Below are 19,002 nucleotides of genomic sequence, written 5' to 3'. Positions count from 1 at the left end.
GTCGAGTGCTTTGACCACCAGGCTATGCCGGGCTTGATTCTTGCGTAAAAACAAGTTTATCTGAGAATACCTCACATACGTAAAAAACGTTTCAGAAAATTATTTGCCTCTTATCGTTCAGCCCAAATGATGAATTTTGACAATAACGGAGGTCTTCTTTGACAGTGAGTTTGAGGTGCAAAACTAGACTGATGTGAAGTGCGATTTTGAATCTGTAATAGACAAATAATGAGAGCTGTGGAGAAATTAACATCTGCTGTTAACGTGCTTTTCAATGAAATTTTTTGAATATAATTATTTCTAGTAATATTTTTTCCTTTTTGGTAACTGATGACAACAGTTACTCAGAACACGTAATAAGGTTTCGATTTCAAGTAACATTAATTTTTTTCTTTTGTTCTGCAACATGGCGTATTTTTTGGTAATATGAAATTGTGGAATGTCAGGCCGTGGAAATGTAACGAGTGACCTTTATTGTACATTGTTAGGTTGTATTCGAAGTGAGATGGTTTGAATTTAGTTTCTTACAGCTCTTAATACTACTGGTATTAATTGGAATACCATGGGAAAGAACAAGAATAAAGGTAGGTCCTGGTATTTTTAACTATTACTAATATTAGTAGTAACAGTAGGCCCAACCTCGTACGTTCAGTGCCATTGTATTTGTATTGCTAATATTAATTAATTGATTTAATAAGATTGGTGAACATTATAGTTTATAAAACGTATCATGTGTTATTAGTAATATTTCACAAGTATCGTGTAAAGACTAATTTAGTGATTATTTATCTTTAAATTTTAGGGCCAATTTAATTACTTTAAAATAGTGCAATATATTTATTTAATTCTTCTTACCTTTGTTTAAGGACAGACTGATTCATTTGTAAAAAATAGTAATGAGTTCAAAGGAGAACTACAAACAGTAATATAGTGTGATTAAACATGTGAGAATGAGATGGAGAACAGTTTATGATCCTAAGAATCTCAGTAAGATTATCCTGAGAAAGGAAGGATTAAAGAGAGTTTTACTTAAGTGCTTAATATTATAAATACATAGAATTGATGCATTATATTGATATTAGTAAGAGTGGTAGGAGCCATAGATTTAAGATTTGGCAGGGTAGAACTCGTTTGGAAATTGGGAAGTTTTATTTTTCTAACAGGGTGGTGAGCATTTGGAAAAGATTGCATTTAGACATGGTAGAGATACATGGATTTAGAAAGTTCAAGAGAGAGAATATTGAGAATTAGAGAGTTGCTGGATATAGGCAGGTAGATGGATATTTGATGAACTGAATGGAACCTCATGTTTTTTTCCACAAATTATATGTTAACAGTATTATCAACAAGCTACTAACATGTATTTACAATTTTGATTATTAATTCCCAGACAACAATGGTTAAAAACAACTAGACATAAAGTGCTCACAGTATGGAGATTTGGATAGGTGCAAAGAGCGAGTCTTATTTGAGGACGAGGGATTGGATAATACTTCTAAGGAAGCTAGTGGTAAAAATGTGGAATTTCTTTGTAGAGTTTGAAGGTTGAATGAAAAATTGAAATTCATCCTAGATAGAGTAGAGGAGATAAAGTGAAATATGAATAGTGGGAAATAGCAGTGGGAATTAAAGAGTAATATATTAAACAGCACAAAAAATAATTCAGTGCTAAATAGTTGCTCAATAAAATTTACTAAAAAGACAGCACAGCCTTTAGCAAAAACCAACAACAATATTCTCACAGCCAGTAACATTCAAGAACTTAATATCAGAAACAAATTTAAGTAATTTGTTGACCATTGATCTATATCATTGATGTAAATAAAAAAGATGAAGGATTGTATTTCAGAGGCCTGAGATAGCTTACTAGTGACAGTAATTCAGTTTCACTAAACTGCATTTATAACTTTCTGGTTTCTTTCATCCAAGAATTTTGTTGATTCAACAAACCATTTCATATTTCACATCTTGAGAGAGAACATTGTTTTTTCCACCTAATAAAATCTTCCCTGAAAATACAGATAGACTGAATTTACATCCTTACACTTAGCTATATCGTGTAACATCAAAAGGCAAAGGAAGCTTTTCTGCAGTAAGATGTTATTAACTCTTCAACAAAACTTTAAACTGAAAATGCAGATACACTGAATATACATCTGTTTCACTTAGCTATGTCGTGTAACATTAAAAGGCAAAGGAAGCTTTTCTGTAATAAAATGTTATTAACTGTCCAACAAAACTTTAAACTTCTTTAAGTGAATTTGCAAATAATGTTTAAGACTTTCAAAAATATTTTTCCACTACCACTGTAAGACGAATAGGTTTGTAATTACCATTATACTTCTTACCACCCCTCTTGAAAAAAAGGTGTAACATTGATCAACTTTCATTCTTCTGGCACCTGCCCACTGTTCAATAGCTTATAAAGAATGTCAGCAAATGCCTTACATATTTAATTCTTTTGGGAAATATTATCCAGTGCAGAAGCCTCATCAATCTTTTTGTTTTCCAAATTAAATGTGTTTTGTTTGATCAAGTATTCACTCAACATCATTTTAGGTTGAAGAATATTGCTTAAATATTTTAAGGAAAAACTCAATAAAAATTAGAATTTAGTAATCAAGCTATCTCATAATCATCAGAAGTGAGCTCTTATTTATCATTCCTCTTAGATATTATTCCTAACATTTTGCTGACCTTAAATTATTTAAAGAAATGCTCTCGCTTTTAATTTTTACATTTTCAACTAACTTCTTTTATATACTGTTTAAGATTGCATAATGTCCTGTTCGTTCTTCTAAAAGTGTCAAACTTCTAAATATCCTGTCACAGCAGATAGTTTAAAATTTTAAAATATATGATGTTTTTCTGTAAATTTATCCCTTATATTCTTTGCAAGCTAACCTGGTATTTTACTTAGAACCACTTGTGTTTGTCTATAAGGAATATATGTGCATGTACCTTTAATATTTAAATAGTGTCCAGATTTTCTCATTATCTCCAATTATTTGCTCATTTTACATAATATACTTATTGTCGTATTCCTACAAGTAGTGAACATAATTGCTATGAGCAAGTTCTGTTAAGTGTCAGAATTGTATCTTTTGTATCTGCATATGAAGAACAAAGGGAAGGGAAGTAAGAGAAAAGTGTTAAATGTGGTGATGCAAAACTTAGAGTTTATAATTATAGGTCAGTGATTTCCAAACTTTAACATCCAATGAACATCTTTCATGAAATGTTTCCTGCTTGAACAGCAGTAAGTTTTTACAACTCTAAAAACAGTGGTTTGATTCCCTTCAGTGGACACAGCAGATAGCCTAATGTGGCTTAGCTTATTAGAAAACATTAATACCCACTCGTTCATGAAAATACTAAATTTCACAAATCCCCTCTAAAAAATAAGTACTTTTTCAGGGATTTTCTCTCTTATCTGTGTATAAAAATTTGAAAAGAATGATTTTGGAAATATAAAATTTTCTTTTCTTATGACACTTGTTACACACTATTTATTATCACATTGTTATTTATCATTAAACTTAATTTTATCACATTATGAAAAGAGCAGAACTTTTCCAAGATTTCACTTTTGTAACTTGTATTACTTTGATTAATCCTAAACTTGTTCTTAATCTTAAAAATGGCAAAAATACTGCTTCACTGCTCCATTTCTTATAAGGAGTCTTGGACTTATAATCTACTCAGGGTAAAGGATGCAGTTTGATCTGCAAACTTCTTGGAAGTCCTGAACCACTTAAGAAAGATAGTTTCAGTCTGGTTTGGCTTTGTATTTGGTTTTTAAATGTGCATATGAGGAAAATACTTTCTAGCATAAGTATGATAAAAATGGTAACAGTACTGAAGTAGCATCTATTTTGGTTACCTGTATCTCATCCATATTTCTGGGAGTAAATGCATTCAATCAGGTTTGATCACATAAGTTTCCTTGTATGTATCCACCCAACTGATTATTTTATCAGGTGAATTCTTTTGTCCATTCTACTTCTCAAGTCATCCAGTTTGCTTCCCGATTGTTCTTCTTTCTTCATGTCATTCTACCACTTTCTCTCTTCCTTCTTCATCAGCCTTGATCCCATGTCCTACATCCTAACCTTTACATCCAGTGTCTTCATGTCTGTCTTTTGTCTGGTTCTTGGTAAAACAATTTGGTTTCACCTAGTGAGTTATTTTCTTGTTAGCTAGTTCCAGCTGTCTGTTTTCCATGGAGGTATACAAATTCAAGTAAAAGGTGTTCCACAGTTAGTCTGGTATTAGTGGGTTTTCTGCTGACAAGCCTACCATGGCTCATTTGCTGGAAATTCTCACCTGGCTCTTCAATCATGGGTCTTTGGTTTCCTCATTTTCCAGATATCAGGCAAACTTACATTTCATTTTTCTTGATACTGTAGGGTGTTTGTGTACCATGCTCTTACCATGCTCATGAATTCTTTCTGAATACATTGCATTCCCAGAGGTTCTGCCCTTTTGAATTGGGACGTCAATGCAGCCCTGCATTCCTTTAATTTATTTCCATTTTATTCTCTTTCTTTACATTTCATGTTTCATCTTTCCCTTAAAACAATCCTTCTTACAGACGATGACATGATCAATTTCTGCAAGTGCAGTGAAAGAGGGCCAGTTTGCTTGGCCAAGCTTCCATCAGGGCACGTGGGTCATTGGCATCTACCATAGCTACTCTCTCTCAAAATTATAGGAAAATGATCACTGCCTCATGGGTTATTGTCAACTCTCCATGAAAAGTGGGAGAATAGAGAAGGGGAGCAAACTGAGAGATCAATAGCAGTAAAGGACTGACTAGGTGCATGAAAATAAGTACAAGAACCACTACTGAGAAGAGAAAGTTGTGATCAGAGAGCATATGTTCTATGGAACAACCCTTCCCATCAATATCAGCACTTTCCCAGAGGAGATGACGTCTACTAAAGTCCCCAGGAATAAAAAGGGTGGGCACATGATGATCAACCAATAATGCCACCCCTCCATGCACTCATCCATCACATGGCCTGTCATTTCTGTACAAAGAAAACTGCTGAAAGATGACTATTGGCAGGTTTCAGAAATGTTTCCTGAAAGGAAAGACATGTTGGATGGTAGGAAGCAATCAGTGCTTTAATGTCATCCAGATTAGAAAATAAGATTAGAGGCCTCCAATATCATCCCTCAATTCTTCTCCATTCCCACAGGGCTTGGTTATTGATCTGCCGAACTACTTTCACAGTAAAGATATTTGAGTGAGTGAGGTTTGTGCAGAGCCTTTCTCAGTCTCATTCAAGCAGTCATTTCTTTACTGGTATAACAGATGCTTTAGCTTTCTTTTTATTTAACATACAAGACAGTGTGGAGGAGATTATTCAAGAGTCGTTCATGCTCACTGTGGTAATCCCATCATTTAACACACAAAAAATTATTTTAGGAATAGTTTCTGCCACACAAACTACTCCACCTTGTTCTCAGTAAATACTGCCAGTTGGTAAGTGACTGCCTATTGGTTATTCAAAGCTCACCACCATATCTGACAGCATTACTATCCCCTGTTGGTTCATGTGATGGTGGAAGATGACCTTGTGTTAGTATCACATAACACACTAAAAATGTAGTATAACAATACATGTACAATATTTCAATACATATGTATATATATGCAATTACACAACAAAATCGCATTGAATACATAAAAGTTTTTAGCTTAACAAAGAAATTGATGACATAATGTAAGTAGACAAATATAAATACAACAAGAACAACAAAGGACGTGTTGGTCCATCTAAGTCATTTCATTTGCTGTATAAAACTCTACACTAAAGTTTAATACTCAAAGGCATTTCTTCTCATTCAAATACTTGTTAAGCCTTCCCTTAAGCTCCATTAATTTATTCTTATTACAATTTTGCTGCATGTCTTTTAAAACTTTTATTACTTTACTTTTTGAAAATGGCTATAATGAAACATAACCTGGAACCAGGACTGGAAAGGCTAACTTCAGGTGACTGATGATGGTTCTTGTATTTACTTGTTAGTCTTCCTGGCAGGTTATAATTACCCATTATGCTACAGAAAGTCTTTTACAACTTCTCTTACTGTGGTTTCACTCTTAACATTGTAGACTAGATGCCAACATTGGTTTTATGCTATTTATGTTTTTCAATGCTGTTTTCTTTTACCTTCATTTCCTTTTATGAATTTTACTACATTTACTTTATTTTTACCTTTTTACCGAACATTTGGTGCAGATAGCCTAGCTGCTTTGTGCCATAAAACACTAAATCAACCAACCAACCAACCAATCCATTAAATTAAGTGCATTCATTATATCTGAAGACAATTTATCCCAATGCCCAAAATGCAGCACATCATGTGCTATATATCATTAAATTAGATTCTTTGAAACATTGTTCATCAAAATATTTTGGTTTATGTATTTCTAAAATTACCACAGTAAAATACTTTTTTATAATTCAGGAGAGTACCAGTATATATATCTAATCATAATGCATTTGTCCATGAGTAATTTATACAAAAATTTGTCAAATTAGTTAAATTTGTGTTTTAATGAAAGGAAATAGGAAGTAGTTTTTTAATTGTAATGTATCATATTCTGTACAATTTCCTGATTTTAATGCATTATACTTTTTGTAACTTTGTCTATAAGCAAAGCTTAAGCTATCAAAAGAAGAGCTGATGATGATGACTGTTGCAGAAATTGTTCAAGAACTTATCAGTGCTCACAAAGAAGGAAGGGATGTGAACCTTAACAAGTAAGTTTTGAAATATCTGCAATATGTAATCATTAGCTCTTAATATAAGTTATGCAACAAGATAGAGTATGTTAACATATAATGTAACCTATTTCGTAGTTTTCTTTTAAAAAATGGCTTTGGTAATTTCAGTATACAAGTTTGTGATAGAGTATGTGTTAAGTATTTGAAATGACATGATATTTATTATGTAAAAATTATATTTCTGTTTTAATAGAATAAAAGGAACCATTTCAGCTAAGTTTGGACTCGAGTCTCAGCCTCGGCTTGTTGACATCATAGCTGCTGTTCCTACAGAATACAAAAAAGTAAGTTTAAGTGATCTATTTATTAACTTCTAAACTATTAAAACAAACTGTAATACGTTTTTATTTTATTATTATCAGGTGGGTGTTACCAAAAAGGACATTTGCTTAAATTACTATTAAATTTGTACTATATTTTAAATACATTTCTTGACACTTCTGAAATTCATGTCGGACTTTTAACTCTAACATTTTGAGTCAATTATGATAGAGCTTCTTTTGTTGGATCTGTAACAAAATTTCAGATTTATGGATTCATATATATGTCAAGTTCTACCACTTGTATATTTCTGAAAGGTGCGTGTTTTCTTTAACTGGACAAGTACAAGGTGGATTATGAACTGGCATGACTTGATGACTTGTGCGCTTGACTCATAATCTGTTGGTCACAAGTTTGAATCCTGTCACTAAACATGCTTGCCATCTTAGCTATATTGTTACTATAATGTAATTGTCAATAATACTTTTTGTGGGTGAAAGAGAGTCCAAGAGCTGGCAGTATCACTTTTTAATTAAAGATGGCAGGTAACTCTTGAGTAGCTTAATGTGAAATTCCAAAACAAACAGAATTTGTCTATATTGGAGAAATAATATTGACTATAGTTTTTTATTTACAATCTGTGTCTAACCAAAATTGTCAGTATGATATACAATTTTGTTGTACACAACAAATGAGATGTTTTACAATTGTGCCTGTTGTTGGAACATGGATGTGAGCTGCTGACATCGATGAGAGTCAGACTACGAAAAGTTTGAATGCAGGTGACGTTTTTGTGAAGAATCAAAATACCTGTTTTATTTGCATAACTTCTAGAACCTCCAAAATACATGTTATTCCTGTTATGCACTTTTTTCTACCAGAACCTGTCACTAAATCTAATGTGGGGCAGAATGAACAGTTAGTAACTCTCATCTTGTACATAATATCATATTGAATGGAGCTCTGTAAAAGGTCTTGGCATGCACACTCTGACCCTCTCCTGTGTACATACATAAGATTAAATGTTTTTTACTTTGATGCTTTTCAGTTGTATGTTTTTTTTTAATTTCTTCAGAGTTAATTGAGCTGTTTTGTAATTTATTCCCAAATTGGAATTGTCATTTTCAGTTCCCAAACATAAAGATAACTTACTTTTCATTTATTTATTCTAACACTGTTGTGTTTGGTTATTCATTTTTAGTCATTAATTTTTAAGTCAAAATTATCACTTTAGAGGTCATATCATCTACCAGCACACTTACAAATGCTGCAGGGGGGTATCTCAATGAAATATTAGCTCTTCTTAGATGAAAGACTGATCATTATATGTGTCAGTCTTCTCCTGATGTCATTCGTTTTTCTCCTTGACATGTCAAATCTGTTCAGGATGATGAGGAATTTTGCGGCCTTTTTCTTCCATCTAATTTCACTATTTCTTTCAGTTCCTGTACTGCAAAATCAAGTAGGCTTTAGACAGCTTTATTGGAACATAATTTCTTAGGTTTTTTCTGTTTTTTATCAACTTTTCCAATTGCTTATAATTCTTTCTCCATCATTACATGTCACCCCCTTCCTCTCAGTATTTTTTTTTTTTTCTTCTTCAGATATTAGGGTTCATGCCATATTTTGTAGCTCAGATGCATAAGGATGCTAGTATGCTTCAACCTCCATGTGTTTTTAATAAGTTTACTTTAGCCTACGATCTGGATTAATTTCTGGTTTTCAGTTCTCAACAGTTGAAATCATTTTTTTCCATATGGGGGGCTGACTCTGATCATCCTGTTTATTTATCACACATCCAGTTTTCTTATCCTGTCCTATCTTATCTTAATCATTCTGGAGCCTCAAGCATAATTTAGTAAGTAGGGCCCCATAATGATAAGAAAACTCAAAAGTAGATTAAAAGACATTGCATTGGGGGATCTTCCATGTGCGAGTCCCTGGCCAATTGACCAGTTTGCCCAATAGGTAAGACTGCCTATGCTGTTAACTTTCCCATGGTACTCATTCATCAACTACCTCATATCTGAGGTGCTTCACTTAAATTCTGAGGATTTTTCAACAGATAGTTTCTTCCCAGTTACCTCCATGTTGGCACTTTTTTGTGTTTTTTTTCACACTTTCCTTACACGTGTTTTCTTTGTTGTAGGGATATTCTGAGGAGAGTTGTTGTATTGTTGCAAGTTTGTTTACCACCTGCTTATCTTCAGGGCTTATGCATGGCTCATTTCCTTCAGCAGTCAGAATCCTGTGTGAACTATGAGTCAGCAGTCATCATTTCATCTTTGGTTGATTGTTTGCCTCATTATGATCTCATACAGTCTCTCATATCTGTTTCTCCTCCAGCTCCTTCACAGCTTTTACTATTTTCTACCTCTAGGGGTTCCTCTGCTGGTTGAATTGATGAAAGAAGATGGTCATGTCACTAATAGCATGGGAGACTGTTCTGTGGGTTCTGGTCATTTGGTGATTCACTTAACTGATTTTGTCCCCCATGATATGATTTTGCCATCAATCTGCGAGTTATTCAGGAATTATCCAAGAGACTTTTCATCCACTTTGTTTCCCCTCTTCTGTTATCTTGAGTACCCATATTACTTTCATTCTCCTACTGCCAGTCAACTCCTGTCCAAACTAGTACAGAATCTTCTCTCTCAGAAAGCCATCGAATCTGTACCTTATCCTTTTCCAGGCTGTTTGAGGTACCCTTGAAAACTGAGGACTGGCAGCCTTTGATTGAGTATCCTGCCTTAATTACTTTTTGATTTTACCTCATTTTACTGTGGAGTCTTTTTTTACCCTCAGGTGGGTTTTTCTCCATGTTTGTGAACAACCAAGGTAGATGTCTCAAATGTTTATCTACATATTCCTAAATCTCTGCTTGAGGCCCTATCTGCAGTTTGTTCATTGCTGGATAATGTATCAGTTTTGTGCTTTACCCTTTGCACTTGCTTTGGCCCTGTTTGTCTTTTGTTGAATGGTTAAGAATTTTATTGGACATGTGCATGTTTTATATAATCTGTTATGGGAATATTTCTGAGAATGGGTAATGCTTTTGCTCCTAACTCTTGTGACACAGATGGTATTATTGTAGTGTTTTCCGGTTTATGGGTTTTCCTTAGAGAATTAGTTAGAGACCACTAACCAGAAATTCAGTAATTATCAATTCATAAAGTTTGTTTTGTATATTTCTGAACTCTGAACCACAAAAAGAGATGGTACACAGATACACAACTCAAAAATCTTTATAACACACAATGACAAAAAACAAAACAGAAGGATAAGTGTTTATTGTGGATGTATTCAAGAGAAGAGTGAATAAACCTGCAAACTGTTTCCTTGTTTATCCTGAGTATACTTGATCCAAGTGGTCTTGTAAATAATTATTAAACCATATTAAATTCTGTTGCATGTACCCCAGAAGTTTTTCACCCATGTAAATTTGGTGTGGGACTGAAATTCCATTTTATACCAATTCCATAATCCCACTAGTAAATGACAGCACAAGCAGGTATTTTTGTAGTTTACTTCTGATTATACAACGAGATGCTATTGTGGAGATAATGTGAGGAGAAGGCAAGTAATTTTATCTTGACTGTGATGTACTACTCTGTGTCATGTTACTTTCAAATCTAGCATACCAAAACAAACATACAGTTGAATATGTCACTCTTTTTATATATTTCTCTGACAGGTTTGTCTTTTTTACTTAATTTTTTTTGTAATTGTTTTCGGCATGTATAAGGTATATCATACAAATAAACCTAGATATATTATTTTATTTATACTTATATCTTGAGGTATCTCAGGTATATAATAAAAACATTGTTATATATATGTTTTTTCCATATAATAAAATTAATAACAAACTATTAAAAATATTTGGTCTCATTTTGCCTATATGCATGATTACAAAAATGAAATTAAAAAGGTTTTTTTGGAACATACTTAAAAAAACAAAGGTGACAGATGTGGTTAATTGTTCCTCTTACCAGTTCAGTATAATTTCTCCTATATAAACTGCACTAAAAAGTATTTTCAGTATAAGAAATAAAATATAAAACCTAAAGTTAAGTATAAATATAACTGCAGTATTGTTCAGAATTACAAATTACTTGTAATAATTGTTTTAACTATTTGTATTATTAACTTTATTTCATATTTTGCATATTTTTGTTTTTCTGTGCATTGCTGATATCTTTATAGCTACTTTTAGGGTACAGAAAATAAGAAGAAAAATTGCCAGAAAAACCTTGGATGTTTGAGGTTCTAAAATACTGTTAGATCAAAAGAAGTATTTTTATTCTTAGCATGAAAATCACCTTTCATTCATAGTGAATCAGTAAAGGCTTTGGAAATTTACTGACAAATATTTAATAAAAATACTTTAAAAATTGATTTTTTGTATTTCTTTGGACTTCTAATGCTTACTAAAAGCTTGTTAAACTTTGTATGTATATAGTTCACTTTTCTAAGGTTGGTACATTCACTAATTTTGTTAATGTATAAAGTGTAAAATCTCGTGTGTTAAGTTGTATTTATTAGTATTTTATTTTGTAGAATTAATACTGCATTACTATGCTGACTAGGTGATTTAATATAGTAAGCCATTCACTGAGAAGATTTTTCATTAGTGGCATTTATATTTGCCACTTTAACATGTTTTTGAGACGAGACTTTTTTTTCATGGAGCCTCATCTATATTCAAGATCTCTCTTGATTTCAACATGAATATTATCAGTCTTTTCTAATTAATGATTTTGAATGTTCAGTCCAGTTCCAGTAATCTTTGTGGATCAGTCATACTTGTAGAAATTTGCACTGGCCATCATTTTCACCCATTATTGGTTCTGAGAGTATTTTAACTTAAACACCAATTAGAGAGAATTAATTTATGCTGAGAGTTCCTATGAATTTGGAAGAGTAAATGTTAAAGAAGCATTTTTAATATACTAAATACATATTAAATATAATTTTATTAACTAACTTATATTTTAGGAAGATTTTTGTTTTCAAGATTGTTATTCAGAAAACCTTTGTAGACTTGTTGCTTGTGCTAATTAAAGTATTCAGTGAATAGGTGAGTGGTACATCAATCATGATTTTTAATAAGGGTATTTCTTTGGGATGCTTATATATAGCATGCAAGTTGCACTTAATAGACAGAGCTGCACTGTTGGAATAAGTGATAAATTTGTCAGCTTTGTTTCTTACAAAAATTAAAACTTTTATGAAATGGAAATTAAGAGGTTTAACAATATAAGTTTTTCAGATCAAATTTTCTGTTTTTTACAAATGGGTAGAGAGCCATAACCCTACTTTTTTCCATAGTTCATGAATTTTATAAAATTCCATGACTTTCAAGTTCTGGAAAATGAAATGTCACAATTCTACAACATTCCAGAACATCCAAGACCCATATGAATGAACCCTATCTTATTCTCAAAGGTACAGTAGTAGAACTTTTACATTAGGGTTTGTGATTTTATTCCCTTTTTTTGTTATTACCAGTTGAACAGATTGGTTTTAGATCAATCTAGGTTGAAGTATTTTAGCCATTCTTTTTTTATTGACAAATATTCCTTAGTTATAGATTCATCTCAAGAAAGATTGGTTGATTTTAAAGATTGATAAAACTAAAAATTTTATTTTTATATTTGAGTACATCTGAATGTTTTCATTCCCTTCATTGACTTTTATGGAGAGAGATTTTTTTTTGATATTGCATACTCCACATTGCCTTAGCATTCACCTCTTTTGTGTTCATAAAGTTGTTAATGACCATGGCATCATTCTGTACCAACAAAGTATATGATTTCAAAACTAAATGAAAGTCTTGTTGATTCTTTCTTCTACTCACCAGGATCCGAGAGGGACTTGCATTTGTTTTTCCAAATGGTTTTACCAGTATAGGCTGATGTGTGATTCTAATGAAGAAGCACTGACATTTTATTCAGTTTTAACTAATATTAACTTCTAATCAGAACAATTCTATCAACTTAGAGCAAAACTAAAAATAAATCTGGTATTCAGTACAGTTATTAAATATATTGATGCAACTAGGGGGCTTTAATTGATTCTTATTAAGAATGTTTATAGCTTCAGCATGTGATGGCTGTTAATTTAGAATCCAAAGTCTGACACTGCATTATGAGTTCTGATACAGTGTTTTACTTGCTCTCATAAAAAGCTTTTGTGATTAGTACTACCCTCCACTGGCACAAATGTTTAACTTGTCACTGTCTTTGCAACTCCCACTTCTCTCTGCATATTAACATGATCATGCAGCAACCCATCACAGTAAGAATGTGACATATCTTTATCATAACTAGCACACTCTAGTTGTGCACTTGATAATCACTTCTTGATGGGCAGTCTTACAATGCAGATGTGTTTGTTTTCACTTGATTCAGTTATTAAATACACACAAATTTACTCTCATGTATTTCTCTAATTTAGTTATCATTTTTCATTATTTTTTGTGGAGAGTCATGATTTATTTTCATAACTGATTATCCCTTTTTTGTTCTGCTGTCACTACAACAGTATATTTACCAAACATGTCTGTGGGGTCAGTACCATAATTACTGGTTGCTGATGTGACAGCTGTGATCCTAAGAGAACTGTATAACTTCAGGCAACATTCTGAATAGTCTGAGTGTCCTGTCATACAAGCACTTTGGTGTATATGTACAGGTTGATGTGACTTTGAGCAGCTTTTTCTTTCCCTGATGAGTATGTTTATCTATAACTTGTGTTGGAGCCTTATCCAGGCCTTCTCCTTCATTTGTGGATTTGATTAATCAGATATGTTGTGATTTGTTTTTGTCTCCTATTTTAATTTAATATTCTACACATGCCATCCTAGGAATTAATTTTTTCATTTTTCCTACTTACCCTGGATATTGGGAGTCTTGCTGATCATTTTGTGAAACATTTGTATTTGGAAGATTGATATGCCTTGTCTCCTATGTATGCTGCCTTATCATGTTTTTGCTTTTATGGTTCTAACTACCCGTAATTAAACTTGTATCTATTTTAATTCTTCCTGTATGAGGTTCAGGCCCTTATTTATTCCTACCTCCATTCTACCATAAAGATTTTACAATATCCACTAATACCTGTGCTTTATCTTTCCTCCACTTTTTAATTGATAATATTCATCTGTCTATTTAAGGGTTTTTTTGTTGTTCACAATAGTTTGTTGTTTTTTTTTCTTCCATTGTATACCTTTCCTCTTTATATGTTGTTTTACAGATGTGGCTGTCCTGCTGTTGGGTTTTCTCGGTTTGAATATTGTTTTATAGAAGATTCTTTTATCATACTCTTCATTGTGTAAACTGTGCACCACAACTTTTTACATAAAGAGATGTTTGGGGGGTTTTCCATTTCTTTTGGAGTCTGCCAATCATTTTTCCTACCACTCCGTTGTCTCATTATCTGAATTATTTTACCTTCAGTAAGATCCTGTTTTTGCCCGTGTAAGTCAGAGGCAGCTCAGAACTTACTTCCCAACAGTGCCATTAAAGAGGATATCCTTCTCATTTTTGTTGTTCCTTAGATGATGAGAGATTGGCATTAGGTTTTCAGTTTATCATCTCTGAACCATTTCCTCATCATTCCCAAGTTTACTGAAGTCATAGTTAACTCTTTGTTGGGTTTCCATTCCTGTCTTGTGGATTAACTAGTTTGATGCATTGGATGTGTATCCACATATTTTCATCTCCCTGGCATCCAGATATTTTCTTCGTTTTGTTCTTTGTGGGTATGTGTTTCAGGTTTGGGCTTTTCCATTCAAACTTGCCTCAGCTCCTCTTGTGTACTGCTGAGTGGTCCCAATCTATGCTTGACTGCTTTCTTACTGGAACTGTCATTTTCACCATTACATGGATGACGGACTACTTTTAGCTTCTTGACAGACCAACTCTGCCCTGCATACTCAATTTCTTCATCTTTGGAAAGATGCCTTAGTATGTTGGCTTATCTAAGTGGAGAAGTCATTCTTCACATTTACTTAATTTTTGGTTCTTCTTGGTGTGTTTTTCACCTCATTTCTCTGCCTTGTTTGTCTTCATTTAAGAAATATGGAACAGAGCAAAGTCTCTTATTCTCCCTTTTCTTCTGTTTGTGAGGCTCCATCTTTTTTGAGGACATGAACTTCTCTTAAAGCCCTCATTCCTATTGGTTGTGCCCACATGCACTATTTTCAGTGCATTTTGTTTAGCCAATGGTGCCTTGTTAAGGTTCCATTGGATGCTTCTCTGATCTTTTCCTTTCACTTACAGTGCATGTTTGATTGGTGTTTAGATTAAACCAATATTACTGCAGGGATTTCTTACCCATTTGGATTACCACCTTTTTTTAAGGATGCTTTTTTTTTCCTTTGGAGAGAATTTTTTGACACTTTGGAGATTTTAGGGCAGGGAACTTTTTTTTAAATCTGTTCTTTATATCAATCTCCTAGACCTCTTCAATGTGTGTCAGGTAGTACTTACCTTCCTACTGGCTCTTTGAGACCAGATGAGGATGATTTACTTTGAAAATTCTACTGTAGTACCCTGTCTCATCTGGCATGGGGACAACTGGTTAAGAGGCTTTTTTTTTTATTTTGGATCTTCTATATTGAGCCAACTGGCATAATATCACTTTGTTGACATGTTTTATTACAGGTGCCCTAAACTTGGTAATGGATCAGTAATTCTATACCATTCTGACAATATTCTAACAAAGGGATATACTTTAAATCCTTTAATTTTTGGAGTTGTGTGCAGTTTGGGGTGCCCCTGCTTTGGAAGTTTTAACCTTTTATGTTGATAAACAGTTTTCTTGTGTTTAGTCTACTGTTCCTCCACTGTTGGTGAGAATAGTGAATGCTCTCATTTGGGATTGGACAGGTCATTATCTCAATACATATCCTTCTCTTCATTTTTTCCTCATGCCCTATCAATTCAGACCACTTTATGTCAAATTCTGGTGGTGATACTATATTGGTCAGTTCTAATGAGGTTTTCATTTCTGTAACAATTTTTTGTGTCTTATCCCATACTTTAGTGTGCATCATCCATCCATGCATGCACTTCATCTTCACATATGGATTTTGTTTTGTCCCTCATGTGGAGGTTGGGACTTTCAGATATTTAGTGTATTTGGTTTTCCATCCAGTTTGGTCTTTTATTTGTACATTTACCAATGTAGGTGGTATACTTAATGCTGTTGGTATATACATCTAGGTTATAATCCTTCCCTTCCTACCATTTCTTCATTATTGACATTTTTCACTTGGCTTTATGACTGGGATCTGTCAGTTTCCTTTTTTGTGGGTTATAGGCCAGTTTTGTCTTCTACTTTTTGGTTCATCAGATTTGCTTCTGTGTACCAATCTTATGTACTTTCTGTTAGTTTTGCTGTCCCTTGTGCTCTTCCTCTTCCTCTGTTTGAACCTTTGTCATCATATTCATTGTATTAAACAAGATAAATTTCTGTGTGTAGAGTTATTTCTTGGCTCTAAATCTTATGAAGATTAAGCTTTAGATATCAGCTTCTTTAAACAAATGACAAAAAAAAACCCATTTGAAGTAAAAATGTATCTCAAGATGGCTAGTATGGGAATTAAAAATTTTATTAAAATAAAGTAGAGAACAACATTTCGATACCCATACCATCCTTCTTGAGATATGTTTTAACTGCTTTTCCATTTCTGCACAGTTTATCAGTTTGACTGCTAACACCTTCTTACTTCTTATCCACTGCTCCTGTTGTACAACAGTTTTTTGGAGAATAAACACTACTGAAAATCATTGCAGAGATTTTTCTCATTCTTAGCTGAATTGTATGTGTCTTCTCCCTTTTCAAGATAATAAATACAAAGGAGTACAACCGTATTAAAATAACTTGCAAAACATTTAATTTAAAGCATTTTGAGTGCAATACCTCCTCAGTGTGGATTCCTGTACATGGTGAGGGGACCTCCCAGGGAAGGTAACTTGAAAGAACAGAACCATATGTGGTGACCCAAGAAGGGGAGGAAAGGATCCTGGTGGCTGAGAGGTTCAACCCTAATACACCACTTTGGCCTTGAATTCCTGTAGATGGGCAGCTTGGGAGGGCCCCCTTTCATCAATCGACTGGTCCACTTGCACTAGGGTCAACCAACTACCAGTGTCGGATGTTCTCAGCAGGTGTTGTGAACATTGTATCTGATTCTGGTGTTTAGGTATGGTGCTCACGAAACCCTGTTGTTGCCGCAGTGTCCTTATGTGGCATTGTAGTGCATCCTTTCATAGGGCTCCATGGTGGATGGGGTGAGTAGGGACCAAAATATTCCTTTATGATAGATTCTCCAAATAAAAACTAAAATAAAATAGTGAAAAAACAGTCCATAGTTAAACAAGATTCTGAGCAGCAATTTTAAACATCTGTAACACCTGTTGTACCTCATTTTTTTTATACTACATTCTCTTTCAGACAAACCTTTAGGTCAGGTGTCTCCCTTTTTCATTCAGAAGGTACTAGAAAGACTTGTTAGCTCTCCAAAGTCAGTAAAGAAGCTTTGCTGTGGTGATATACTGGTAAAAACATCCACATCTGGACATAGTGAACTCTTCTCGCATTCAAAGGCAATTGGGGATATACCTGTTGAGGTTACAGCTCATTCTACTATGAATTCATCATGAGGAGTTATTGTTGAGAGAGATTTGTAGGACATCCCATGCCAGAGATTCTCGTTGGTTTCTCCACCCAAGGAGTTAATGCAATGTGGCATATCTCCACTCGCAAAGATGGAATTATGAGCCGATCAGTGTCCTCATTTTGACATTTACATCACCACATCCACTTTCCACCATCAAGGTAGATTATCTTAATTGCAGGGTATGGCCATACATTCCAAACTCTTTCAGATTTTTCCAGTGTCAGTGGTTCAGTCACATGAAGAAGTCATGTCGTGGTTCCTTGAAGTGTGCTCGTTATGGTGGCAAGGACCACGATGCCTATGAGTGTGAAGTGGACCTTCACTGCATCAATTGCAATGGCTCTCACCCATCCTACTTTTGTTCTTGCCCCAAATGATTGGAAGAAAAAGAAGTGTGGCATTTAAAAACTATTTGAAACATTACTTACTCTTAGGCTCAAGAGTTGCTGTTCACCATTTCATCTTGGATGTATGCTGCTGCACTTCATTCCACTACTCCAGTGGTAGTGTAGATGGATCTCTCTGTGCCTCCAACAGAATTGTTCTCAAATCAAATGAAAAGTCTTTTGATCTCCATGGTTAAAAAGTTAATGAATCAATTTTAACACCTATCTCTGTCCCTAACATACATTCCAGCAAATCCCAAGATCCACTTCCTTTGGTTCTGGATACAAGCATTTCATTGGGTACATTTTCTTCTCCCACCCCAAGATGCAACACAATTATTCATTCACATCTTCAGTTGCTAGGATCTTCTTCCAACAACAAAGACCTGCCCATTCAACCCAGGGCAGGATTCATGGAGGTTGATCTCCCTCGAATAAAGACAGCAAAGAAAAAAGATGTGGTCATAAACAGAAGGGCTCTCCACCCAATTCTCCTTCACATAAATAAATATGGCCACCGTGATACAATGGAACTGTCGAGATTTACATTCTAATCTGGATGACATTAAAGCATTGATTGCTTTCTTCCATCCTGTATGTCTTTCCTTACAGGAAACATTTCTGAAACCTGCCGATATAGTTTTCTTTCAGCAGTTTTCTTTGTACAGAAATGACAGGCTGGGCAATGGACAAGTGCATGGGGGGGCGACACTATTGGTCGATCAACATGTGCCCACCCTGGCTTTGCCACTCAACACACCCTTGGAGGCCGTATTCATCTGTGTTTCCGTGGGTTGTACCATCACTGCTTCTTCACTCTACCTGTTGTCTGGAGAGACCTGTGATCAATCAGACCTTGATGCTC

At 34.1% G+C, this 19,002-nt stretch overlaps 1 protein-coding gene across 1 annotated transcript in view; it reads left to right on the top strand.

Annotated features, from left to right (window-relative positions):
* The first annotated feature begins 373 nt into the window (after positions 1-373).
* The window catches only part of Elp3 (elongator complex protein 3), a 61,368-nt gene continuing 42,739 nt past the window's right edge, over positions 374-19,002 (top strand). The window contains exons 1-3 of the mRNA XM_076464072.1: positions 374-584; positions 6,671-6,776; positions 6,994-7,084. Of these exons, the coding sequence (XP_076320187.1) occupies positions 563-584; positions 6,671-6,776; positions 6,994-7,084 (219 nt within the window). The 5' untranslated portion in view covers positions 374-562. The remainder of the gene's footprint in view (positions 585-6,670; positions 6,777-6,993; positions 7,085-19,002) is intronic.

The sequence above is a fragment of the Tachypleus tridentatus genome, chromosome 10 (assembly GCF_004210375.1).
Source record: "Tachypleus tridentatus isolate NWPU-2018 chromosome 10, ASM421037v1, whole genome shotgun sequence".
NCBI lineage: Eukaryota > Metazoa > Arthropoda > Merostomata > Xiphosura > Limulidae > Tachypleus > Tachypleus tridentatus.
This window is presented reverse-complemented; position numbering and strand designations above follow the sequence as displayed.